This window comes from Aphelocoma coerulescens, chromosome 9 (assembly GCF_041296385.1).
Source record: "Aphelocoma coerulescens isolate FSJ_1873_10779 chromosome 9, UR_Acoe_1.0, whole genome shotgun sequence".
Classification (NCBI taxonomy): Eukaryota; Metazoa; Chordata; class Aves; order Passeriformes; family Corvidae; genus Aphelocoma; species Aphelocoma coerulescens.
The window spans coordinates 10,190,570-10,217,496 of NC_091023.1; the positions used below are offsets into that span (position 1 = coordinate 10,190,570).

The 26,927-nt window shown below is 41.4% G+C and overlaps 1 protein-coding gene across 7 annotated transcripts in view; it reads left to right on the forward strand.

The window, feature by feature from the left end:
- Positions 1–26,927, forward strand: part of NYAP2 (neuronal tyrosine-phosphorylated phosphoinositide-3-kinase adaptor 2) — a 136,429-nt gene that overhangs the window by 92,571 nt on the left and 16,931 nt on the right. For 6 of the 7 annotated variants that reach the window (XM_069024560.1, XM_069024563.1, XM_069024564.1 and 3 more), the window contains one exon: positions 15,167–16,264. In XM_069024560.1, the coding sequence (XP_068880661.1) occupies positions 15,167–16,264 (1,098 nt within the window). Of the gene's footprint in view, positions 1–15,166; positions 16,265–25,073; positions 25,238–26,927 lie in introns of those variants that run through there. The other variant, XM_069024568.1, reaches the window with a different exon arrangement.

The following is a 26,927-nucleotide window of genomic DNA, read 5'->3' on the forward strand; positions in this document are numbered from 1 at the left end:
CCTATTCAGACCTAGTGAGACTAAAGGGACTGACAGATGAGTTCTGGTGGGTTGACCTGTGGGCAGTTTAAGATGCTACTCCTCTGGGCTATCTGCTTGGCCTCCTGCTAACATGACAGCCCAGCGCTGACACAGCACAATGCAGAGTTTTAGGGACATGTCTTTGAGGCACAGGTGCTGCTGCACCCTGTGACAGGAGCTGTGGCAGAGGAGTGGGGAGGCAGGTCTGGCGAGCAACATCCTGCAGTGCAGTCTGTCAGAGCCCTGTGCAGTGAGCATGAGACTTGTGCCATGGCTCTTGTAACGAGCTCCCTCGCAGCGAGGGCCACTTGTCACTGCAGCAGCACTGTGGCCTGCAGTGCTGCTGCAGTGCTGGGGCGTGGGCCTGGGAACAGGAAGGGCAGCATGGCAGGGCAGCACAGGATGTGCTGCCTCTTGAGCTCTGGCTCCAAGGCATCCTCCCAGGGCACAGGTTCCTCAGCCAGATGCTCAGTTTGAGCTGCAGTGGGTCATTGTGCCTGAGAGGCCTCAGTGCTTGCATACTGTGCACTGTATGTTTTACAGCTCATTTTCCTCTTTCCTACAGCCTGCACTGTGTTTTGAGCACAGTTTTTTCCCCTGTGGGAAGCTGCAGCTTGGTTCCCATTAGCTGTATGAGTATAATGTGAGCTGGTATTGAGCCGTGTGTAAAGCAGTGTGTTTTCCTCCACATACCTTAATCTGATTCTTGATCTCAGTGCTGCCTTACCCATAATTGTATGTATGCTGTACTATATCCCTTGCAGCCTGTGAGGCTTGAGAGAGCTTAACTCAAAACTGTGCACGTTGGGAGAAGGGCTGGCACTGATGAAAGGAAAAGTCAAAGCCAGAAAAGTCAGGAATTACAAGCCTTGTTGTCAGTAGAGTGAGGTAAAGTTGGCTCTCAGCTACCATGCCTGACTCCAGAGAAGTGTGTGCCCTGTGTGTCCAGTGGCATGGGGATGGATATGGTGCCTTCAGGAGTGTCAGAGCCCTGCAGCTCCAAATGGAACCCTGGCATGTCTTTCCCTTTGCTCAGCCCTTCCTTGCTGCCACAGGGATCAGAAGGGTGGAGGGCTGCGCTGGCCTGACTTTGCCTTGGGACTCAGCCCAGCGGCACCTCTTTCTGTATTTGGCCACTTTGGCTACTGAAGCACCTTGCGTTGACCTGCATTCAAGCAGGTAGAACATGGTAAAGATTTTGGTCTGTTCTCTAGTATTTTATAGCTTAGAGATTTTCAAAGCCTTTGCTTTTTGGGGTGTTGGTGGTGGGAATAATTTTTCAGTGCTTTGGGGTTTGTTTTTGTCTGCTTTTGCCGAGATTTCAATTTGCCCCTCCCTGCAGCGAATCGGATTTTGGATTGCAGCTCCCAGAGCTGGTTTACTTCCCTGCAACACCTCCTTCAGCCCTTCATCTTTCTGGGTCTGTTTTCTCATTCCTCAGATAAGCAAGGGCAAAGGGAAAGGAGGGAATGAATGCAGCAGCTCTTATAACTGTTATAATAGCTTTCTGTGCAGAGCAATGAACACAATGTGATTTTTGGAGGGATTTATAAACAAGTTTTGAAGCCACAGAGGGAATATGTTCTTACCCTCGAGGCACATATGCATACTCATTAACATTAATGGAAGCTGCAAGCATTGAACAGAAAAGAAACCAGGCACTGGTAAAATACACGAAGCTCTGTCACCCACTTGGGGGTCACACATTGCCCAGGACTTGGCAGTTGGCACTTTAGCTGTGTTCTGCTAGTCTGTCCTGTGTACTTAGTGACTTTTCTTTTATTCTTCTTAATTTAACAATGTTGCTTTATATATTCCTCCTTGCTCATTTCACGATAGGATATTGCTCATTTGCTGAGACTCTGTACCTGGCTTAAAAAAGCCCAAAATTAAATGTCCAGCTCCCCTGCAGTACAGCTATTGCTCTGCTCTCAAAGGGTGATGGAAGCTGTGATGTTCTTGATAATGGAAAAGCCTTAATAATGCGAGTTCAGGGAGAGTTTTGCTGATTTACCAGATTAACTGCAAATGCAGCCAGTCCAGGAGAAGCTGCCTGCCCTAAGCTGAGGCCGGCAAGCTCTGCTAAACATTTGTGACTCCTGCTGTGAGCGTGTGGGCTTTTCTGCACTCTCAGTGCAGAGCCCCACTGCTTCAGGGTTCAGGAGAGTTTATAAGCCTGGTCACAAGCCCAGGTCCAAACTCCTGGAGAATTCACATCATTCTGCCCTGGAATTAGCAAAACCATCTCAGCAACCTTAGAGCAGTGTTGGGCATAACACAGACATAGACATACTGTACTGGAGATTTTCTCAGGCTGCTGTCCTCTGACTTTACAGGTCATTGTAGCCCCTGGACATGCCAACAAGGCAAGGAAATGTGAGCCACTTATTGATGCAGTCATCTGGGATCTAGGAGAGGGTATTAGCACAGGTTCCACATCATATGAAAGTCACTAGGCTGCTTTTAGAGCCAACCTAGCCCTGGAAGTACTCCAGATGTGCTCTTTGAGGTGTCTGAAACAATAATCTCTGCCAGAAAGACCAGAATGAAGAGGGAGTCTCTGAAGAAAGCTAAAGTGTGGGTGGTCTTGTTCACTGCATGGTTAATTTGCAGCCTCGATAGACAGACCCTATGTCACTGTAAGGTTATAATATCAATAAATCCATTCATTGTCAGCAGGTCACTGTACGTCATCATATTTGTGACTTTATTTCATTTTTTATTTTGTTTATACCTCAGGGGACCATAATACTGAAATGTTATTTGCTGAAATACTATGAAATACTAGATTCTTGCATTATTTTGCTTCACTGAATGGCTCTGAAGTCAAGGCCAGGAGAGGAGGGGAGGAGAAATCCAGGTTAATTCTCTTGCCTTATTTTGACAGCACATCACGAATTGTTAAGTAAAATGAAGTGCCTCTGAAATTGCAAAAATAACAATCTGAGAATACTCCTACATTTCTGTTTTGCATATAGTCTTTGACATGTTTGTCTGTTAAAGGCATTGTGGACAAATGAGTAAGGGCTTGAAGGATCAGACCGAAATCCTAAAGCCCCTGTTTACTCTCAGAGCTGGTCTGTGATAATAGATATGCCTGGCAAAATTCATTTGGAACTAAAGGAAAAAAAACCCCACAAAACAAAACTTTTTATTCTATAGCAAATACGTTGGATTTCCACCTCTTTGTCTTACCTTATTTTTAACTGGCACCCTAATTCTGTTCTCACTTTAACAAGCAAATGAGACAAATCCTCATGGAGTGAAGCATGACTGAGCTCTGGAAGCATTTTGTGCCGCCTGCACTCACACAGGCTTTACTGGGAATTCACAGTGCTTACAGAATCACATCCCAAGAGATTCAAGTCTAGCTCCAGGTGAGATCCTGTCATGGCCAGCCTCTGTTTCATTGGTAATTTCTTTCTAATGACTGTTTGAATATAGCAGTCTTCATTGGTGCAGTGGTTTGCTGTTTTCATCTCTTCCACTTGGCTTAATGCTAGATGACATCGGGCAACATATGCCTGACATGCTGCGACTGTGTTTGGCACTTCATGCTTTTCCGTCCATCCGTGTACAAACAGTGCTATGCTGGGGTAACGTGCACATCACTGACAGCTCCACAGAGCACAGCTTCCTTTCTGCAGTGCCATCAACTTGCCTGGAGGTCACAGTGTACCAGCCTGGGCTTTTCATAGATACAAAAGGGGAAGAAATAAAAGTATGCATGCTTAATTTTGATGCTAATTTTAGTGGCCATAACTTTAAACCACTGGCATGTCAAACAAGAAGCGCATACCCCAAAGTCTGATGTGATTTGTAGCTGGCTGCTAGTTCAGGGAGGGGAAAGGCTGTAAAAAGATGGATCAGGTAAAAAGATGGAGCATGGTGTACTTGGTATCAGCAAGAGGCATAGCTTAATATCTATTTCCAGTGCAGTGGTATAATATTTGCCATGACTTCCATCGTGTCTCTGAGATAATCATCAATACTCCATCTTCAAGTTCACAGCCCATTTGTGTATAAAAATTGAAGAATTATACCTCCCCTTATGCTTCCTAGTAAAACCAAGCCTGTACTACAAGTACAGGACTCTCTGAGCATAAAGATGCGTGGAAAAACCCAACTCTGTTTTGGGAGCAGTATTACCTCTGGGTTGTTGGCCCTAACAGAGTTTTGTGGGATTAAGGAGATTGCTGGCATTCTCCCCTCCATGCATGGCTGTAAATGGAGCTCTCTCCCATTTCCTCTTGGTAGAATACCAAAGGTTGCACTGGCTATAAACCTTGCCATAGAATCACTGGGGTGATGCCAGAAGTCTCTGTTTCAATGAGATTAGGATTTTTCTTATGACAATAGAAGTCTCTTAATACTTGAATTGTGGTGAATAGGATGGTAAGTAACCTTTTGATTAAAAGAAAAAATCCACAACCAAAAAAACAAACATAGGAAAGTGCGCCAAGCACAAACTTGAAGCTATCGAATTATGTGGATGCAAAAGTTTGATAATATGTCTAGCCTGTTTATTTTCTTAATTATGAATGTTTGCAAGCAAAGGCATGAAAACTCAAAATGTTCTATGATTCTGAAATTGTTCTTTTCTATTAAAGGTGAAATAATTTTTACTGGTGGTGTGGCCAAGTATCTGCAGTGACTCATTGCCAAATGATCCTAGTTCTGCAAATGCATGCTTGCATGTCAGTAAGTGTTATGCCAAATGGAGACTTGTGTAAAATAATACTAAGCATCATCTCCCAGGGGTGTAAGTGGAGGAACAGCCACTGGCTCAGATGACCATGAGCATTTGATTTGTCCCTCAGTGTCACAGATTCCTCCTTTGTAACACAGAGATAGTGACAAAAGCTTTGTTTAGTGAGGTAATTTGCAATCAGCTTATGATGAGAGTGTTTCTGCTCACATTGAAAACTTGAGCTGATGGGACATTGCTTTTGTGAGAAGCACTGTAGAAAGAGGCTTTTGAATGGAGAAGGGAATATGTGAAAAACACTGTCCTTGTTAATGTTAAATTCCACACACCTGGCAGGGTTTCATTTGTGAACTCAGGGCTTGGTTTCACTGTGGAAACCAAGACTTCAAGCCGTTACTTAGTGTAGGAACTGCTCGAGTTCCCTTTCCCAACCTCCTGTTGGTATAACTGATGCTGCATAGTGTGAATAAGGATGACAAAATCTGAGCTGCCATTATGGTGCAGCTCTGAAATGCTGAATGCCATGGGTTTACAGAACAGACAGTCCCGGTGATGGTGTGTAACAACCCCCACAGAGCTCAGGCTGTTCTGAGCTGTGCTCTGCCATAGACGGTGCCTCAGTGCACAGAGCTTCACTTCTGAGAAACAACAAAATGAAATAGGCTGTAAACACTAGGTTGTAGCAATAATGTCTGCTTTCTCTTTCCTTTTTGTGCTCCATCTTTGCCGTTTCATCCTCCGTCTTGCTTCTCAGGTGGAACAATGAGGTCAAGCCTGACATTTGAAACAGGAGATGGTTCTCCTAAAGCTTGTTTGGAACAAGCATACAGCAAGCATACAGCACTGTCAAAATGGCACTGTCCACTGCAGTTATACCAAGTGAATTTATGGGGATTAGGCCCATCTGCTTGACCCTTGTAGATAACACTATTACAGGCTCTACTAGTTTCACTACACTATCTGCAAATAAATGGAAGATGAAATGATAGAAGCCAGGCATGCAGAGAAGCTCTGAGTGTGAGGCAGCTGATAAAGTGTGGCCTGTCTGTAATTTTGTCAACACTTTATTTAGAGTTGAGGAGGAGAGAGGAGTCACCCCTATGGAAATGGAAGTAAAATTAATAATTGGGAGGCATTTTTCCTAAAGGTGATTACAGTGTCTATTTCATACCACTCAGCCTCTGACCATAGTGCTATTGCTATTACAACTCCAGGCAATGCTGCCTGCCTCTGAGCTGCTCTGGCAGCCCACTTGGCTGTCATCATATTCTCCCATTCTGCAGGGTCAGTTTGTGGCTGTTTGGTGGAGGAAAGAGTGCTCCTTTCACTGAACTCTTGTTCATTGTGGCTCATTTGCTTTCTGATACTCCTGCTGTGGTGACTCATCTGACCCTGGCCATCAGCCTTAGTGCTTTGTTTTGAAATGTGAACTCAGTGGTGGCGGAAGGCCCTGCCGGATATGTCAGTCAGTGGCAGCAAGAGGCTCTTTGTACAACTACCTCAAGGAAAGAACTGTACAGAGCCCACTGAGTTTCTGGGGGAGAGGAGGTTGCTGAAATCTGTTGGTTCCTTGTCGCTGGTTCAGGTGCCAAGGAGGCACAGGAGCCTGTGTGCAGCTGCTGTGCCTGTGGAATAGCTGGACACAGCACATCTCCCGTTGAAGTCCCCACGAGCTCAGTGTTCTACACAAGACCACCTTGGTAGGCCTGCCAGTTTGATTTAATGGGCTGCAATTATTTTAGAAGCTCGGCAAACAGATTGTTACTTATATAAGCAAATAATGCGTTTGACCTACTTATGTTAGCTGTAAATAGAAGATAGGCATTGCTGTGGATCTGAAAAATGAAGAGTCTCATCTCTGGGTAAATTATTCAAGTCTTTGCATATAGTAATTGCTAGTGTTCTGGTCTGGTTGGTTGTGAACCAAAACAACAAATCAAGTGAGCAAATACAGACTATTTGTCTAGATAAAAAAAGTAGGTGAGTTGAAGTTACTTCATTTCATTTAGCATTTGTTCTTTCTCTACCTTGATTTCTTTCTTTACCATTTCTCCAGCAAATAATGTTGGAGTCCACTATTTGGGCGCATGTCCTGGTTTTAGAAATCCCCCAGAGCCAGGAAGTCTTGCAGAGATTTGTTTCGTTCAGTGTGTCTGTAAGCACTGGGTCAGAAAGCCTGTGTGCTGTACCTTCTCCAAGAAGTTCATGAAAGTTCAGCAAATGATTTCCCACATGGTTGCCCTCAGCTGTCACAGCTAGTAATCAATAGCAGTGGTGTTCCTATGAAGCCAGGAGCTGCATTCAGACTGGAGTCTGCCTCTGTTTACAGGAGCTGATACCGCTGGGACCTTCAGTGCCTTTGGGCAGCAGGTAACACCGAGATAAGCAGCTCACCCCTCAGAGGCTCACTGGTATCAGTGGTGTCCTCTACACACCAAGTTCATGTGATGTACATGTCTAAAGCATGTGTTAATGGGACTCAGCTCTTCACGCATCCCCAGAAGCTTCCCTTTCTGGACAGAGGAGAGATTTTTTTCTTTCCACAGGCCAACAGAAATGTTGCTGCATTTGCAGCCATCCCATGGCACAGCCTGTAGAAACTGAGAGCAAATACAGAGCCTCACCATTCTCCGTGTGATATTCAGGGAAAAGCTACAGCATAGCTGCAGAGAGGGAGAAGGGGCAGCTAGTGCAGCTCCATGAGAACTGCACCATAGCAAAAATGCTGATTTGGAGGGTGGGGAAGGCTGATGTCACCCATCATTCTCATTGTGAAATGCAGTCAGTTTGTGGGGAGCTACAAGAATAGAGCAATAGCAGTTAATTTACAGTAAACCAGCAAACTCTTCAGGTTTGATTTTCACAATGGCAGTCAAGGCTCCATAAATGCTGCTATAAACTAGAAGGGCTGATGTTTTTGCTCTGTGGCTGTTTTACTGTACTCTGCTGTGAACATGTTTAACCCCCCAGTGCTTCAGCTCTATATAGGTTCCTTCACGAGAGACACCAACAAACAAGCACATAGACTTCATAAATTAATTTGTCTGCATGCATGATTCAGTAGTTCTGTTTGCACACTCTTCCCTAATGATGCTTGTGGTAGAGAAATTTCCATACCAATTGCCTTTCTCTATCTAGAATTCCTTCAGAGTATATAGAGTCACAGAAATTTTTATTGTCACTGTAACTCTGGTTGCAAAATCTGTTTTGCATATTGCAGACTTCAGAATGAACCAGAACTTTGAAAATACTCATTGCATGTGTGGGTGTGAGGATCTTTCCCCAGTAATCCTCCCACCTCTCTGTCCTCGGAGCCTCTTCCACTGGAACTTCTTTAACTTAAACCCATGTAGTGCCAGAGATCTGGCCCCTTGTGCCTGGTCGTATTAGTTCAAGGATATTTTTCTAGATGGGTACTCAGAGAGTAACCTAAAAGAAGTTACTATGAGATTTTCGTTTGCCTCCATTTGCACTCAGCACATCAGTTTTCCTGTAAAAGGAGGATGATTCAAATTGACTATTCTTTCCTTAATTATCCAAAGCCTTGCTTTTTCTGCCTTTCCAGACTTGTGCCAACTGACAATAACTTTTAGCCTCAGTGAATAGTACAGAACAGCTTGATTGCAAATAACTTGTAATTATTTCACAAATACCCTTTTCTTTTTTTTCTTTGCCTATTCAGTGTTATCTGGAAAAATCAGGGACATCAGTTACTCATTCTTTAAAAAGACTAGGATGTGAAATTCAAAATATAGGAGAGCACGAGGCTGGGCATTCAGGAGGAGACATTCACTTTGTAATTTTTTAAAGTTTTTGGAGACCTTTTCACTGTAGGAAAGGGTAGTAGGCCAGGTAGATGTACAGAGAAGCGAGGGCTGTGAAGGAGAAAACCTGGAAGTCAGTCTGCTCTGGAATGAGGCAGTTTGGGTAGGGAGTCTCTGCACCATGCTGATACTCCAAAGGTTTTGACATATCCTGGCACCTCTGGGTCTGCCTTTGTCCTGGTGCTGCAGAGCAAAGGACTGGCAGCCCCTGCTGTGCTGGGAGGAGGCTCTGGCAGCAAGGCACTGTGCTCTAGGCTGGCTTTTGTGAGTCCCAGGAAGGTATGGCAAGCCTGGCATACACAGAATGTAAAGGCCTGTGGTGTTGGGGCTGGGAATTCAGTTTTGTGGCCCAGATACACAGCCCTGAGCTGACCCTGGGAGCAGAATGTCTCCAACCACAGTGCCTGTCAGCTGCAGTGGTTGTACTGCTGGAGTAATGCAGAACAGGATTTAACTGCAGGCCCCGATTCTGCTCTGTTGTACTGAGGTTTAATTCTGTAGTATCACTCCTAGAGCCACTAGCTCTCCACCACTTTGAATTAGAGCAGAAATCAATCATTTTAAAAGCCAAAAGAAGTTGTAGCCAAAAATAAAGGGACCTGAATACTTTTGAGGAAGTCTCCTTAATCATAGCCTTGAGACATACAAGTGGCACGTCAGTATTATTTTATGACACTGACTTTTAGTCCTTTCATTTTCTGTGTAGTTTTGTCCTTTTTAAATGCCCAAATAATTTCCAGTAAGAGCTAATAGATTCAGGAGTGCGAAGAAATATGTATTGCTTGAAACCATTGTGCTAAAACCACCTATTGCCCGTTTGAATTAATCAGATGGTTCTTTTATTCCTTCCATGTGCTTCCCTTCTTTTAGAGCATCTTTTAGGAAAGGAGGAGGTAACCTGCAGGGAAAGGCCTTGTGTCCGTGAGGACGATGCTGTTTTGAGAGCCAGTTTTTTTCTTGAGAGAAATACATTCTCTGATATTACTTCAAACTATTGATCATGTTTCAATAATCACTTGTTAAGATGCATCTTTGAGTGTATATTTTATGGCTATTCACAGTGTAGGAACATTTGCCTTCAAATATTCTTGGAGAAGAAAAGATGCATGTTCAACACTGCAATAACTATATTTAATTTTTTTTTTTTGTTTTCTACTGTTCCTTTCCAATGATAGGAAGCCTTGTGCAAGTTTTGATATAAACAAATTAAAATTAAACCCTCGTGTAAAAAACCTTAGATCCTAACCTGGCAAAAGAGAAATATTGAAAAGTGGTATTAAGGGGTAAAATGGCAGGTGAGGCCTTGTGGCCTGTGAAAAGAGATGAATTAAACTCAGGTCTCCTGAGTGCCGATCTTTTGCACAGTTCAGAGGACTGTGCCTTTTTAAATTCAGTTGCACTAAGAATATTCAAACTTCATCTACAGAGATAATGAAATCTGACCCAATATAAGCACTAGTGCACAAATGCACTTAAGATCCTGTGCGACTCTGAGTAACCCCACTGGCTTTAATGAAACGAACTGCTTGTTCATAGTCTTGAACTTGCACATAATATGTATAGGCTCTGTGCTACCCTAGAGCTGGATGTTCCCTTATAACTATGTGATCTAAATCAGAATCTGTGCATCTATGATTCCGTATCCAGCACGTTCAGGGTTTAATTAAAGAAATTCTATTTCAATCCCTCTATCTTTTTGATAGAGGTACTCCCCAAAATAAAGCAAGATTAATTCCTTCTGCATTTAAAGTCACATTTTTAAGAATTTAAAAAAAATTTAGGCCCCAAATCATTCCTCCTTTGAGTCTATAGCCTCTTGCAGAAATTGAAAGGGAGGAATTTTCCTGTTACGTGTGGTTTTATTCTCTTTGTTACAGTAAACAGCACAATTCACTGGATTGGTCTGTGAAATGCAAAAGCTGGAAAATACCCAAAGGACAATATAAAATGACAAAATTAATTTTAATTTTTAGATGCTTCACTCCTTATACCATGAGCAAATAAGAAACAACAATCTGACAACACCTTTTCATATTTCAGTCTCTCCTTAAAGAATAAAAAAATACTTCAGAAGGATAATAACAGAAGCATTCTGTATTTCCAAAACTAGCTATGAATGGCAGATTATCTTGGTATGTCTGAAAGTTATGCGTAACCTTTGCGCTACAAATATCTAATTTCAAAAATGTCATGTTCTCCTTCTTCAGTAGGGCTTCCATGAGGCTATTTTAAGCAATGTGCTTCTTGCTTCGAGATGAGAACTGGAGTTACTAGAGCTACATCTCTTGTTCCCCTTGAAGTTTGTTAGAGCCAGATGATTGCTTGGAAGGAGTGCCCTACTAAACATGGAGAGTTCCTGCCCAAGCAGTGGGAATTCTGGGGAGTTCACTTGTGTTTGCAAGGGTCATTGTGCCCCCAGTTTATCAGCTGTGGTAGTTTGGGTGGTTCTGATGCAAACAAGGAGGTGCTGGCACAGTGTTCCAAGCTCCCGCAGCTGGGGCAGCTCCGGTGGGGACAAAGGACCATGGAGCAGGTGCTGAGCATCATTTTCTGAGCAACCTCCCACGTGCTCAGACTCCTCACAGGCCTGGTGCTGCCTTGTGTTTGTGTGTGCCTGTAACAGAAGCACTCACAAGAGGTTTGTGGTGCACTTTGAGATGGATGTTTGAGGGAAGTTGCACCTGGCGGAGAAAGAAACAGTTCTCACTTTTGTTTCTTCTACTTAGCTTTGGATCAGGACCTGTGTGCTCTGATGTACAAGTGTCATAGTCTCAACACAAGTTACTGGCAACACTTTCATCAAGGACATAGTAATTCATGTTGAAAAGCACTTAATTACTCCATGTTTAGAGCAGACAACACGGCAGTATGTGTATCACTAATATGCCAGCGCCTTGCTTTTCATAGAAGTTTATGTTCCCAGCAGGCACCGAATGCTTTTTCTGCCTGATAAATGTCAAGTACTTTAAGCAATCTTGCCTGTTCCTCTCTGGAGATTGCCAAATAATTTCCTTTCATTGGGTGTGGGATCTTGCCAGGGCTTCTGCATTCATGCACATCTATCCCTGACAAATGTTGGTAACATAAGAACTGCACAAATACTCCCTGCTCCTTTCATTAGGCTTACACAGCTCTGTTTAGCTGCAGGATTTCCGTTACTTTTCCCTGTTATTCTGGGCGGAAGTGGTAGTTCATGATCCATGTTCCATTAGCAGGTGTGCTGTAGAGTTCAGCCCTTGCCATGGAGCTGTGTTTCAGAGTAGAAACCTTTGTTAAATAACTGTAAGTGTCTTACACCTTAGCCATCTTAAAGATAATTCAGTTTGCCTCCTGAATGTCCTCCTGCAGCTGAGGGAGTTCCCAGTAGGTGTGAACAGTTCCTCTGTTCCCAGTAATGATGAAAAAGCTTTCTTTGTTATTTACTCTATCCATTTGCCTGTGTATTTTCTCTAGGAAGTCTTATAGCAGAAAATGTTCATGCTCTGTGCATGAGGAAGCATATAGGAAGTACCTTTTTACCTTTTAAAGTTCGTAAATATTTAAAACAATTGAGTTTAAAATTTCAGTTTGAAAAGTCCAATTTGTCAAGAAGGGAAAAAGATCTCAGTAACACATCACCTCCTGGAAATAGATGGTTTAGTAAAATAAACTACAGCAGAGGAAAAATGCTTTAGATAGCAAATGGAAAATAAGTCACCTTGTCATGTTTTACTGTCTCATACAGCAAGACTGGGTCATTTGACCTTTTTGTTGCTAATGTCACCAATATATTCTAGGCTAATGCTACATATCATGCAATGGCAGATGAGGCTCTGTGTGTCACTGTGGTACTTAATTTCAACCCATGCAAAAATACAAGACCAGATGGCAGAATGTCAATCGTTTTTCCTTGGCATTTCTCATTTCCTCATTTGTAATGTAATAACCTGTGGATGTTGTATATGGGATCTCCAGTGCCTAAGGAAAGGCTTAGACCATGTCACAGAACCTCTTCAGTTGGATAGAAATTGTGAAAATAGAATGAGGGAAGAGGAAAATATGATTTTTCTAGCAATTTAAAAACACAGTACTTGTGACCACTTTTGGCTATTTTTAGAAAAAGTATCAGTTAGCATTAGCTTTGAATGACCACAGCACGAGAGCAACTCAGCTTTTTATTATTTTGTCCATCATTAACATTCATCCAGATAAAGACATCAAAGAATGGGGTTGTGGCTGTAAGACAGAGCACATTCTCAGCATGACACCTGTGGCACAGAAGATGTAAAAGGCAGCACTGGGAATAGGGATCTGAGGAAGCAGAGGAACAGCAAATGTTCCTTTCTCAGGTATCCATTAGTTATGGCAGTGTGATGCACAGGGAACTGAAGACTGTGAGAAGCCTTTGTATACAAAATACACAATTTTCAAATGCAGCTAAATTAGAGTTCAGGTCATGTATGTGTTCACAAATGATAGGCAGTTTGTGCCAGTTTCATTGACTGTCTTCATTTTAATATCAGCAATCTGAATAAGATTGCTTTTGACAGGGTTGTAAATCAGATCAACAGAGGTTGGAGAGAGGACTGAGATCATGTTTATGCTAGTAGAATATATACAAACATAATATACAAATAAGAGACTAAACAGAAATGTAATTGTGATTTAGCTGGAAGCAGGCAAGAAAAATCTGCTGGTACTGTCAGATACATCACAAGTAATATTTTCTGCAAAACCCAAATGATTCTGGTAGCCTACATCTTATTCCCAGAAGTCTAGCCTAATACAGTCAAGAAAATTAATTTGGGTTAATTAAAAAGACAAATTTAAAATGCATTAGGATATACCCACATAGTGAAAAACCATCTAGCTACCAAACACCCTTATCTGTGGTAGCTTTGGCATGTCCCTAGCCTGCTGCAAAGTGGAACACATTAATTGGAACCATCATGAAAGTGTAATACAATTTTTTGAGTCTTTTTTTTTCTTTTAATTCTGGCAAGATTTCTTTTACTTTTTGCTCTGTTGTACCTTAGTTATGTGTTAAGCTAAAACAAATGCTGCTGACAAAGAGTAGTCTCATTTCTTTGTATACATACACATTCACAGCTCCTTATTCCTGGACAAAACTTGTTTATCATCTGCCTTTACTGCTATGCCTTGTGGGAATTGAATAGAAGTTATTTAGCAGATCAAAGCAAAAGTGTGACAAAGTGATAACACAGAGAATCCTCCTCTGATAGTGACCAAATCACGTTAGTAAGGCGCTTTAATGCAGGTGTCTTCCAGCTCTGAGCCAGCATCCTCCCAGACTCAAAATGCTGTCTTTGAGCTGGCAGAGCACTGCCTCACTGCTGGCTTTAGTAATATGTTTAAGGCTGTTTCTAAAAGAGGTTTCAACTCCATGAATGCTGCCTGCCTAGTTTAATGTCAGACATTTGCTGACTGTTTGCTGATGGGTCAGCAGAAGGTGTCTGGAAATTTCTTTGAGCGTTGAGTTCAAAGTGGCAGATATGCAGCAGTGAATTACAAGGAGCAACAAAATTTGGAAAGGCAGGAAAGCTGCCATTCTAACCTGGCCACTAGTTTAGTTTTGTGTGTTTGTTTGTCTGTTTGAACTGGGGAACTTACCAATGAGGTATCAACTACCTTCTAGAAATATAAATTAGGTTTAGTGTATGTGATAAATTTTGTTCCTGAACAAGTTTGTTGAGTCTGCTTAGGATAAAAACTGACTTCACTTAAACATTTAATGAGGCATTTTATTAACCCTAACATTTAATGAGATGTTTTATTAGCTCTTTATGCAAAGTGAACAAAATGCAATTTGCATGAGTTTCTTTATTGTTTAATTCATAAAGGATAATTTCCAAGAAACCCTTGACCTCTCATTTCAAATGAATTTCATCTCAATCTTTCGAGTTATAATTTCTAAAGCAAGGTTTCTATAAGTAACCTGTGTGGAAAGGATCCAAATCTGTGAGATACTTTGTTATTCCTTGACTTCACAGAAATCTCATTAACAATAGAATAGAGTCAAGATAAATCACTAGGATTATCTCAACAGCAGATTTTACAGTTTTTGTATGAGTATTTTCTTTCTCAGTTAGTGATGAGACAATCATTGTGCTTCATGCAAGAAGTTACTATAAATAAAAAGGTCTTCATTCATCACTTTGTCACTGCAGAGTTACATCAGTGTCATTCCAGTATGACTGTCCAGGATCTTAACTGTTCTCTTAGAGCCAAAAGGAGTTCATTTTGACACTCAGTGTTATGTCATTGGAAACTCTTTTGGTCTTTAAAATCCCACAGTGATATTTGAAAAGCATAATATTTAAAAATGGAAAGTCCCCTGTCCCAAAGAGTTTGGGAAAGAACAGATGTCTCGGAGGAAGGGAAGTGCTCACTAGTTACTTAATCCTGGAGTGTCAGAGCATTCTGGGGGAAGTCTAGGAGTGTTTTGAATCGAGTGATATTTTTATAGTGTTCTATTGATGTAATACCAGAGAAAACCAGCAACAAGCTGGTCTCAGGAAATCCATTCCAGAATTATGACACTCTAACAGAGACCCTATAGTTGACAAAGTGTGTTACAGGCTTCTGACTAGTTCATGTTTTGTTCTGTTTTCAGTGTCAGCCAAACCAAGACCTCACAGTGATGAGTACACAAAGAAGATTCCACCTCCTAAGCCAAAACGAAACCCAAACACACAGCTAAGCACATCTTTTGATGAAACATATATCAAAAAGCATGGCCCTATGAAGACAACACTCACTAGGGATGCCTCGCTCTCGCAGGTCAGCAGTCCTGCTCCAGATACAGAGGAAGAAGAGCCTGTTTATATTGAAATGGTTGGGAATATTCTCAGAGACTTCAAAAAAGATGAGGATGACCAAAGCGAAGCAGTCTACGAGGAGATGAAATACCCTATATTTGATGATGTAGGCCAAGATTCAAAATGTCAATGTGAATATGACCATCACACTTGTTCTTCTCAGTGTGCTACTCCCACAGTGCCTGACTTAGATTTCACCAAGTCTTCAGTGCCATCCACTCCCAAGGGCTTGCTTTGTGACATACCACCGCCATTTCCAAACCTGCTTTCTCACAGACCTCCACTTCTGGTGTTCCCACCAGCACCAGTGCAGTGTTCCCCAAATTCTGACGAATCTCCTCTAACTCCACTAGAGGTCACAAAGCTTCCCGTTTTAGAAAATGTGTCTTACATCAAACAGCAAGCTGGAGCTTCTCCGTCTTCACTGCCACCTCATACACCAGGCCATCAAAAACTGGAGAAAGACCAGACAGTATCTCATGGAGCTAGCACCCCTGGGCACACCTCCTCACCTCCTCATCCTTCTACCTTATACAGAACGCAATCTCCACACGGTTATCCTAAAAGTCACTCTGCCTCACCTTCTCCTGTCAGTATGGGTAGGTCTCTTACCCCCTTAAGCCTCAAAAGACCTCCACCTTATGACTCTGTACATTCAGGAAGTCTCTCAAGAAGCTCTCCATCAGTGCCTCATTCTACAGCCAGAAACACATTGCAAGAAGGAGGAAAGATGGTCAGTGTCTCAGTCAGCACCTACGGGTCATCATCTCAGAGCAGTTCCCGTTCTCGGACACCCACCAGTCCTCTGGAGGAACTAACCAGCCTCTTCACCTCAGGACGAAGTCTCCTGAGGAAATCCTCCAGTGGCAGAAGATCTAAGGAACCTGCAGAAAGTAAGTCCTTGATGTAATTTTTCCTCATTATTCTTTGTATAATAATATCTGCCACTGTATTTTACTAAATTGAGTGCTTGAAAACATTAAATATCTCAGAAGCCTGAATTCCTTAAATAAATTTATTGTAATGAAAAGAAATATTATTATTGATAAAATTGCCCTCATCTTCATACTGTTATATTTTCAAGGTTTTTAAGTATGTATACTGCACTGCAGAAGTACAATTCATGGCTTGGTCTTGTAAAAGGAGTCAGTTTTCATTAATTTTTCCACAGCTGTAAAGGTTCCATGGGAGTTGGGATCTTCCCACCATGTCACATGCTTTCTTTCTTGATGGATGCTAAGACAATCTAAGCAGCTTGCGGCAAAATAACCAAACAGTAGCTGTTGAGGGTTATTTGCAAAGATCCACTGATTGCCCTTAACTTCACCAGAAATCCTGGAAAATATGATGGCAGCCAGAGGTACCAGCTTAACCTTGGTTAAGCCTTGGGCAAAGGTTAATGTCAATGATCTTGGAGGTCTTTTCCAACCTAAATGATTCTGTGATTCTGTGTAAACCATTCCTCTCCTTCCATGCTGTGCCATGGAATATCTCTTTCATCTGGACTGAAAGATGGTTGGGAGGTTGTGCTGTGAATTGATCTGAAAACCAACATGCCCTATAATGCACATAACCTATAAACCCATACAGGAAGAAAAGCACAGAAGGAGACTGTGCAGGAAAACCTTAAGCCAATATTGACTTGTCATATGCTGTGTCATAAAATCAATATTCCATATGCATTCAGGTTTACACCATGTACGCCATGTACTTCTGAGCTAGTGAAATATGGAAACTCCTTTTGAAATCAACAGGAGTCACATGTGTGAAAGCAGAACCTGGCACCAGTATTTCTGTTGCAGATATACTCTGTTGCAGAAATACTCTGTTGCAGAAATGTTCCTGTTCAGTGGGTGTCTTGCAGTGGAAGGTCGTTCTAACACCTCCTGTCTCACTGCAAAGCAGACTTGGGATGCTTTCTCCTGCACTTAAATAAAATCTGTTTATGACTTTGAATTCTTGACACCTGCCTAATGGAAAAGCTGTCTTTGGAGAGCAGCTGATCATGTGTTTGTGTAAGCACTATACTGTGGCTATTGACAGCTCTAACATATTCAATATGGTATGATAAACTGAGCTGGTTTATACCTGATAAAAGAGAGTGTTCTGGTTTCCAGACTGCTGTATCACTACAGAAGGGAAGTGAATTCCACACTGCATTTCTGGTTGTGTTTGTGCCACTCTGTTATGTCACTCATTGCAGTGTGGTCACAGCACTGTGGGTCATGCTCAGGGTGCTCAGCAGGATACCCCCTCTGGGTTTCCATGGGCAAAGTTGTCTGCCTCGCACCCCTGCAGCTGAGTGAGGACATGCCTGTGTGTAAGAATGGAGAAGCTTGGTGGCAATGGGTTGGGTTGGCCTACAACACATACCTCCTGACTCACAGACTCCACTTCTCCAGCCTTGGTATTGTTCTTATTTATCTCTGTGCACATCAGGAATAACGACTCTGCAATCAGAAGGTGAAGGTGAGAATACAGTTAGCAAGATACTGAGAATACTAGTTGGTGCAGCAGTTTACTTAATTTGCCTTTAGTTTTTCATGGCCTGCAGTCATTAATCCTGTTTTATGAAAGTCTCAGCTCCATGATTCAGTAGGGTTTCATTAATTGATTTCAGTAGTAAAAATACAGTAACACCAGATTTGGGTGCTGGATGAAAGTAAGTTTGTGTTTAAAAGGCCAGATGATTCTTGTAATTGGGAACAATTATGAGCTATGTGATGTGACATTTATAAATAATTTCAGTGAAGTGCTAGGGAGATTCTGTCAGGTAATACTGAACATTATTAATCATTCTTCTCATTCAGAAGTGAGCAGAAATCCACTATAAACCCCATGCTACACCAGATCTACCCGGTGACGTTTGTATGCTCACCAGTGTAAGCAAGTTTGGAACCCGGAGAAATTCCTGCCATGACCATTGCAAATCCTGGGAAATTTCAGCATATCTGTGCTGCTGTCTCATACCTATCTCCAGAATATGTTTTCTATATTCTACTTGACTGAAATTGAATGCAAAACTTTCAAAGGACTGTTCACCGATAAATTTAAACTAAATCTTGCCCTTCAGACCTGTACCGAGAACAGCTTTGTTGGTCTCTCAAGGAGCATTCTCTTTGCTCCTTAGGAAGTAGAAATGTGCTCCTTATTGGCCACAAATGGTAAAAAAAAGAGAGATACGAAATTGAAATTGTGATCATTCACTTTAAGAAAAACACATTCATGTTATAAATAGACACTAGTGGTGAAAAGACTCTGGAGTGCAGCTGTGTTGAGTAAATGAACAGACTGCCCGTCTAATCCGATTGTAATTTGTCTGGTATTTACAGTATGACTTAATCCTGTGGGATTACTGCCCTGAGCAAGAATCAGGTTTGTGTTCAGATATTGCAGAGGTAGAAGACACTCTAAGATTTTCAGAAAACACATACAGGTCCAGCATTTTATGTCTTGCAATTCTATACTGAAATGATCCACCATAAAGAATCTAAACTGGGAGATTTGAACATGGCATTTGACCAGACTGCCACATTTACAAGTCATGATTTACATGGTGATAGACAGGGGAGGCTGGGCTACTCATCTGATATGTTAAAGAAACCGTGCTCCTGCAAATCACCCTGGAAGCCTCAGGCACTCACACCATTCTGGTTTGTTTGTTTGAAGCAGTGGGAAAGCAAACACAGAGTGAGGCTAACTGGGACTGCCCCCTCAGGGTGATTTGTTCTCAGAATACAGAAAGGCTTCCAGAATCTAGAGGATAATAAGCATGAAAAAAAGAAAGTATATGACTCTTACAAAGTCATGCTAGGAATTAAAAATATTTGCTCCTAAAATGTAAAATTATTCAGACCACATCTCGACCAACTTTCTCATTGAACCTTCCAAGACTCTGCCCCTTGTGACTTATCTAAAGTTCTCACTACCATATGCTAGTATGAAAGAAAAGCACAATACTAAATTTTATGTTCAGCTGAGTTGATTTGGAAAATATTTCAGCAATTACAGAGATAATTGTCTCATCTTTATGGTTACTGCAACTGATTTTGTGGAAATTTGGCATCTAAGTCCAAACTACAAATTTATTTGTTGGCTTTTAATTTGTGTCCTTTTTGAGTGGTTTTTTTTTGGTTGGTTGGTTGGTTGGGTTTTTTTGTTTTGTTTTTGTTTTGATGAGGAGGTGGAACACAAAAGCTATTTCTGCTCAAAAGCTTTAGTATATAGGTAAAGCTACCCTTTTAGCTTTTCTGTATTTTTTACTTCACTCTTCTGACATTTTTCCATTTTTATCCCCCTCTATTTTATTTCTTTAGGGGTCATTTGCATTATTGAGAAATTGGGATAAATCAGTGATACTAGGGAGCCTCAGAGCCATGTCCTCTGAGGATATGATCTTTGATTGAAGCTCCAAACATTGCTAACACACTCAGCATCCAGTGGCTGCAGCTGTGATGTGCAAATCTGGATTTTATAAGCAGCTCACTTATTGTCCTGTTTTCTAAAAACCCTCTTGTATGTTGTTAACATCTTAAATATACATTACAGCACAATTATGAAAGTGGGGAGAAAAGAACAAAGAAAAGTAAATTGTAAGGCCAAATCAGACATGAAAAAAAGTTGGTGGAACATTATGGAAAAAAAAAATGCAAAAAGATGGAGACAGCCCTACAGAAAATTGAAGAAAGGTGTAGAAGGAAGAATGTGAAAGAGCAGAAAAGATAGATATTACTAATTGTCATTGACTGTTCCTTAATCCTTCCTGCTTTTGTGTGGGGTAATATGGCAGTGTGCCCTAACACTTGGCAGACCCCTGTGAAATACAGTATTACTCCTCAGCGGTCAGAGGGAAACTGTTTAAAGGGTACCAACGCTGCCAGGTGTCCTTGGGCTGCTGCACTGTGCCCTTTTATGATGCAGCTGGAAGGTGTTTAAGTATGGCCACTCAACCCAGCTGTGTGGAACCACACAGAGTCCTTTTGTTGTCACTGTGCACGCTGAGTGTCTGTGTTACCTGTGTCCTTCAGTGGAGAGGGCTTTATGGAGGGAGAGGAAAGAAATGGTCTTAAGATTTTCTGGAGCTGTATTTGCTGCTTCTGTCATTTCTGCACCATAGAAACACACTGTACTCCATGAGAAACCAGCACTGGAGTCATGTGCCTGAAGGCATCCCCACATCCTACAGAGCAGAAGAGAGGCTGCTGTGCATCTGCACTGCACTGGCTTTCAGGCTGTGTGTGGCTCCAAGGCTTTCTTTGTGAGATGGTCCTGTAAATCCTTGTCAGGACCAGCCTTTTTTTCTGTATATTGATTGTTTCCATTTGTTAAGGTTTCCATTGCCTCACAGTTTCCTGGGAACTTCATGCCAGTTTCGAGTGATTACTGCAAACATTTACCCTAATGAACTGCACAAGAGAGCAGTGACCTCAGCTGTGTGGGCACAAGGTGTGAGATCAAAACAAGTGATGCACAGCAGCTCAGGGGTATTTTTCCTAAGCAGGGTTTCAGAGCTGCTTTGGCTTTTGCCTACACAGAGTTTCACTCTTCAGCTTCTAGTCACATATAGGGAGGAAATTCGTGAGTGTGCTACTTTGAAAAATCAGTTATAGTGATTGAAAATTGGGATAATTAGTAACATTTCCTGTTCCTGGCTGGTACCCACTGAATTAAGAATCTAAACATATAAAATAGTGTGAGGAGAGGAGCTGAAGGAGCTCAGTTAAAAGAGAGCTCAGGCTGATTTCAGGCAGCTGAGACTTAGAGTAGAAAATTTTGTTTGTTTGTGTTTTGGTGGGGTTTTTTGTTTATTTTGTTTTTCTTCCTTTTTTTTTTTTTTTTTTAATGTTGCTGCTGCTTTCCAGGAAGCTAGAAATCCCAGAGAAGTATTGGATGTCCCATTCCTGTCAATGTTCAAGGCCAGATAGGATGGGGCCCTGAGCAAAGTGATCTAGTAAATGACATCTCTGCCCATGGCAGGGAGGTTGAAACTAGATGATCTTTAAGGTCCCTTCTAACCTAGGCCATTCTATGTTTCTCAGTCAGCTTTGGGTTTCTTGTTAGATAGAACAGTGTGATGGAGAACAGAGTTTGCGAGATGCATCAAGTGAAAATTCATCCCACGTGGGCCCATTTAACCTCTATCTTCATGAATTAAGTCCAGAATGAGGGACACAGGGCAGGATTTCAGTTTATGTATTTCTAACAGAGTAAGGAGGGTGGGATTGGGATGGCATTGTGTGCATACCTTCTCATTTGTATACCTGCTCATCCTCTGGTGTTCTGAGGAGGAAAAGCTTGTCTGCAAGATGAGGCTGGCCATAAAACCCATTATAGATATTTCATTAAATCTATTTCTGAACTTCTGCAAAGCTGAGTCAGCATTAGAGACTAAAATTTGAATGCCTACTGTATTTATAACCTCTAGGTTAATTTTTTTTCCATACTTTTATCTAAAGGGATGTCAGCCTAATTCTCTGCCCCTTTTCTGCATTGTAGCAAGCGATTCTATGTAGTATGAATGTTATATTCAGTTTAATGAGACAGCAACAGCTTTTCAGAAATAATACTGCATAACTGAAGTTATTTCTGAACCTTTGAGCCAGAGGTGTACTGACTTCTCCATCACCAGAGAAGCATCTATTTCCCTAATATAATGTAATCTGATGAGCCCTGATATGTGTGGGATTAAATGAGGTGATCAAAACAGGCACATCTCATTTAACAGTCCTGAAAGTAGATCTGAAAGCAAACACTCAGTGGGAGCAGGGGAAAGTGCCAGAGGAAAAGGTAAAGAAAACCTGAGCTTTGAAGAGAATGACACTCATCCACTCCTGGAAGGATATGATTTTACCACACTTAATTCCATTTAGTTAAACCCCAAGAGGGCTATGTTGCTGCATCTATTCTGATCTACAAAGATATCAGCAAGCCAAGGAGTTGCAGCATCAGAAATACTTCTTCAGGTGCTCACTTGTGAGTGCATATTTGGGGCAAGAGCTGTGGACACCTGCATCCACAAAGGTCATGATCTTCCTGGCCTGCCAGGGTCACTTGGGCCTCTACAGCTCTGTCCTTCCCTAAGGGACAAGTCTCTTGGGGACTTGTTGTGGGACAGCACTGCGCCATGTTGTGGGACAGCACTGAAAATGCCTGAAGTGTACACATAGGGATGACCACACGTAGTCAGCATCCTTCAGGAGCCAAATTTCTGGGAAAAAACAAGATTCACTTTGCAGTTCAGTGGTCTTGAGTGCTCCTTCAGCCATGCCTGCTGTTGTCCTTCCTCAATAGTCCTTAGATCCCTAGCAAAGGAAGGTGTGCACTGGACTAAGTATTTTGGCTGGATCAGCTAATCCAGCCAGCTGGAGACTCTTGTGAAAGCTAACATGTGTTCCCCAATTAGCAATCACAGATAATAATTGGAAAGAAAAATCATAATGTGTCAGTAAGGTCTTTCAGCTAAGCCCACAAAAGGCAGGAAAACATTTCACATGGGCTTGTTTACTCTGAGGGGGAAGGAGTGAGCTGCAAAGCAAAGGTACAAAGGGGAAATGTGCAGAAGCACCCACAGCAGCCCTGTGGCACCTTGCACATCCCTGTTTGATAATTCCATGCCACAGCTCCACCATCACTGCCCCATTTTGCATTGCACTCCAGCAATTCCATCCTTTCTTGGCATCAGGGGTAATGTCAGGTTTAAGAACTTGTTTCCAATGGATAAATCAATGGACACCTGTTCCTTGATTGAAATGCATGCTATGTGTTTGTTGTCTTGCTGCTTTCACACAAAAGTGAGTATGGCCATTTTAAGGGCATTTAGTCGTTCAAGTCACTGATGGTGGGAGGTTCCTCCATACTTAGAATGAAGGAATGTCTTTGTTAGACACAGTTATTAAAACAGAAAACAATCATTTTGAGATGATATGCAATACTTTTGCTAATTGGTACCATGGCATTGTCTCCCCTTCTAATTCAGCAATTTAGGCTCATCAGGACATCAGGCCCTCCCGGGATTCTGAGGGTATGCAGAAGCATTCAAGAAGACATAATTTCATAAATAATTGCTCAGGTTTTTCTGGAAACAGCTGCTGTCTCTGATTGATGTATACAGATTTATTTATTCCTTCTGTTTATATTACTTGACTGCTTGATACAATTTCTTTTTCTGAAGAAGAAATAAACTTGTAAGGGGTAGAAAAGAAAAAGAGGTAAAGCTATTCTCTCTCTGTTATATTTCAAGTAAAAGATGGTTTCAGGTAAAGAAATGAAAAAGACATATTCTCTTTAGGTTTAATGTACAGTAAGATGTGAGATATCTGAAAGTTGTTAAAAATAGAGGGTGAAAAATACCTTAAATTCACTTACTGGCACCCACTTCACTGTGTTGTAAACAAGCAAAGGAGCATGTGCTGCACTTAAGGACGTGGATAATGATAATAGGTTCTCAGTTTTAAGTGCCATTGATTTTCCCCACTCCCCTGAACAGAGCTTTCTAAGCCAGAGAAATATCTTGACCTTTAGACCAAATCCTCAACATTTATAAATCACCGCTTTTTATTTGAAATAGGGAGAGGTACTCCAGTTTATACCATCTGTGTCTCTGGCTTCAAGAAAATAAATGTGTCCTTGGTGACTAGAACAGCTTGTATTCAAAATGGTGCAGGGATACAGCAGGATGCTGAATTTGAGAGTTTATTGCCTTTCTGTTTCAAGCAGGACCACACAATTTATGACCAATTTATAGGTGCTCAATCTTAATGGCAAGAAATGTTTAATCTAGTGATGTTTTCCAGAAGCATAGATTGGCTTCAACAAAACTGCTAAATACATTTTCTTAAAATTTCCCACTGTGTTTTTTTCAGGGGATGTGGTGTCACTGTGGGGTATCAGGTCCTATTGTGAAAGAACTAAGGAAAAAATAAAAAAGGAGAATAGGAATGGAACTACTGTGATTTAATAGAATGGTGCAGGGTTATTTATGTAGCCTCCACTCAGGAAGTTGGCGCAGACACATCGGATGAAGCTGGCTGGGCTGGCAGTGCCAGTGGCTTGAGAGCACAAGCTGCCAGCTCTTTCAGAACTTCTCTTTATAACCAAGCACTGGACCTGGAAATTCATCTTTTTCTGAGTTAAGAGTCAGATTTTCTTTGCGTTTGGGTTCTAGCACATTTTTGTTTGTTAAGTCCTAAAGTAAAACTAGAGATAATTAGTAGGAAGGTCTGTGTTTATTTTTAAGAACAGTGTTCATAAAGCACTTTGAACCCCATTTGACATTTTCCACAGGCAAGTGTATAGAGATAGTATTTAAGTTTCTTTGCTTAACCAAATCACAGAGATGGAGATCCCAGTGTTGGTTAGGAAAAGTAACAAAACCACTCAGACCACACCACCACCACCACCACCACCAAGGACTGTGAACTTTAGGATGGTGAAATACTATACAAGTTTCAGAGACGTTCATAACAGTTTCCTCAAAATTAATCATGAGAGAAAAAAAAAAAAGTTTTGCAAACAAAACTTGTATTTTTTTTCTGAGTAACTGGAATATCTACATCATAGCTAGGGGAGCTGCTTGAGGTCACTGTTAAATTCTTTTGCACGCCAGCTTATGATCTGAAAACCTATTCAATGATTTCTTGAGCTGCTGTTATTGCATCTTTACAAGGGAAAAAGTTTAAATAAATGCCTTATCTGTTTTTACAGTGACACAGCTCTAGAATCTCTGTGATTTAAGAGAAGATGGTGGGAACTCTGTGGGGAGTAAAGGAAGGAACAAGGTTGATTCCCTCAGTTCCAAAAACGTCCAATATTTCTGACTGCTTTTTCTCCTCTTTATATTTCTTAAGATGCTTTTACCTTACTGATCTGTGTAACAAACAATACTATCTTGGGCTAAGTGGTTTATATATACATTTTAAAATTTATAAATACATTTTTAAAAAACACACTTTTTTGCACTACTCATTTGATTACTGCCTGAGCAAGCTCATTTCTTTAAACCCCATCATTAAAGACCCAATCCAAATGTCCCTGAAGGTATAGATAAGATATACTTTAGGGAATCCAATTATAAATTACTACAAGAGGGTCCTCTCCTTGTCTTAGGTTGCTATTCCCTGCAAAACCACTCTGTACTTTGGTTTCTAGAAAGTTGCAGTGAATAATATAAATGCTGAGTAGTGAATGAACGCATGATATGCTGCACATTTCTGTCAGTGTATTATCTAATCTACCCATAGAATCACCGAGGTTGGAAAAGACCTTCCAGATGAGGTTCAACCTTTGACCAAACACCACCTTGCAAAGCAAAGCATAGACTGTCACCTCCTGAACCCTTCCAGGGATGGTGACTCCATCACTGCTGTGGGCAGTCTGTTCCAATTCTTGACAACTCTCTCAGTGAAGAAGTTCTTCCTGATGTCCAACCTGAAGTTCTCCTGGTGCAGTTTGAGGCCATTTCCTCATTTGCTCTCATTAGTTGCCTGGGAGAAGGGATAATATTCTGATAAAGAGTCTTAGGCTCTTAATGGAGGAAAAGTAGATCTGCTTCCCCTGAAATTTCCTCTAACCTTCCAAGACTCTATCAGTAACAAGATAAATCAAAGTGTTGGAAGTAGTTTTATTTAGGTTATACATGTAAATGATTCAAATATCAAACTAATTGCTGGGGTGTACAAACATGCTAGGTATAGATAAGGTGAAAAGTACAGGAACATTGAGGAAATAATTGTGAGGATAATCATGCATATTAAAAAATCAGGTTCCTTTACATTCAATTTTATGTGAAGGTTCACGTTCCTTTCACTCCTCTGAACAGAATTATCCATCCCTAATAATTATTTTACTGTTAAAACAGTAACATGCAATTAGCACTTTATCTGGCATTTAAGAAGGAGTAAGGAGAACCATTGTTCTTGTAACTACTCATCTGAAAGAGAGAAACTGTGTGTTTAATTTTGCTGAAGATGGCAATTACTTTATTTTTGTGTGTGAATTTGAATTCATGATTCAAAAAGTACCTTCTTCTAGGAAATCTGTAGCTAATTTACTGCTCCAGCAATGTTTGTCTAATTTTTATGTAGTTTGTATGTGCTGTAACACAGACAGACAGCCTTGTGCCAGCCACAGTAGCGTCTCAGCCTACTTGTGAAGAAAATAATAGTAAGGCCTTGCAGGCACAGACATCAGCCAGAGCTGTTACAAGACCATCTGCAATTCTACTTATTTCCTCAATATCGGAAGTCTGTGCTGGCATGGCTTCACAGTTGCTTTTCTAGCAAGAATAAAACCAGTTCACAAAATGAAACCTCTAACTAGAAAGTGGGGAGGGCCTAAAATAATTAATTCTGTCAAAAGGCATAGAAAGCCAGAACGACATGAAGGTTTTATCCTGTAACAGGGAGGAATCTTAAGCATTTACTTGCAGAGCAAAAATTGCCTGGGATCCTGACCCAGCTGGGCTTGGCACAGAGGTTACACAGCAATGTTAGTGTGTGTGTGCCTGGCTCTGTAAAACAGAGCAGAATTCAGATGAAGTCAGTGCTCAGGAAGTGTCAG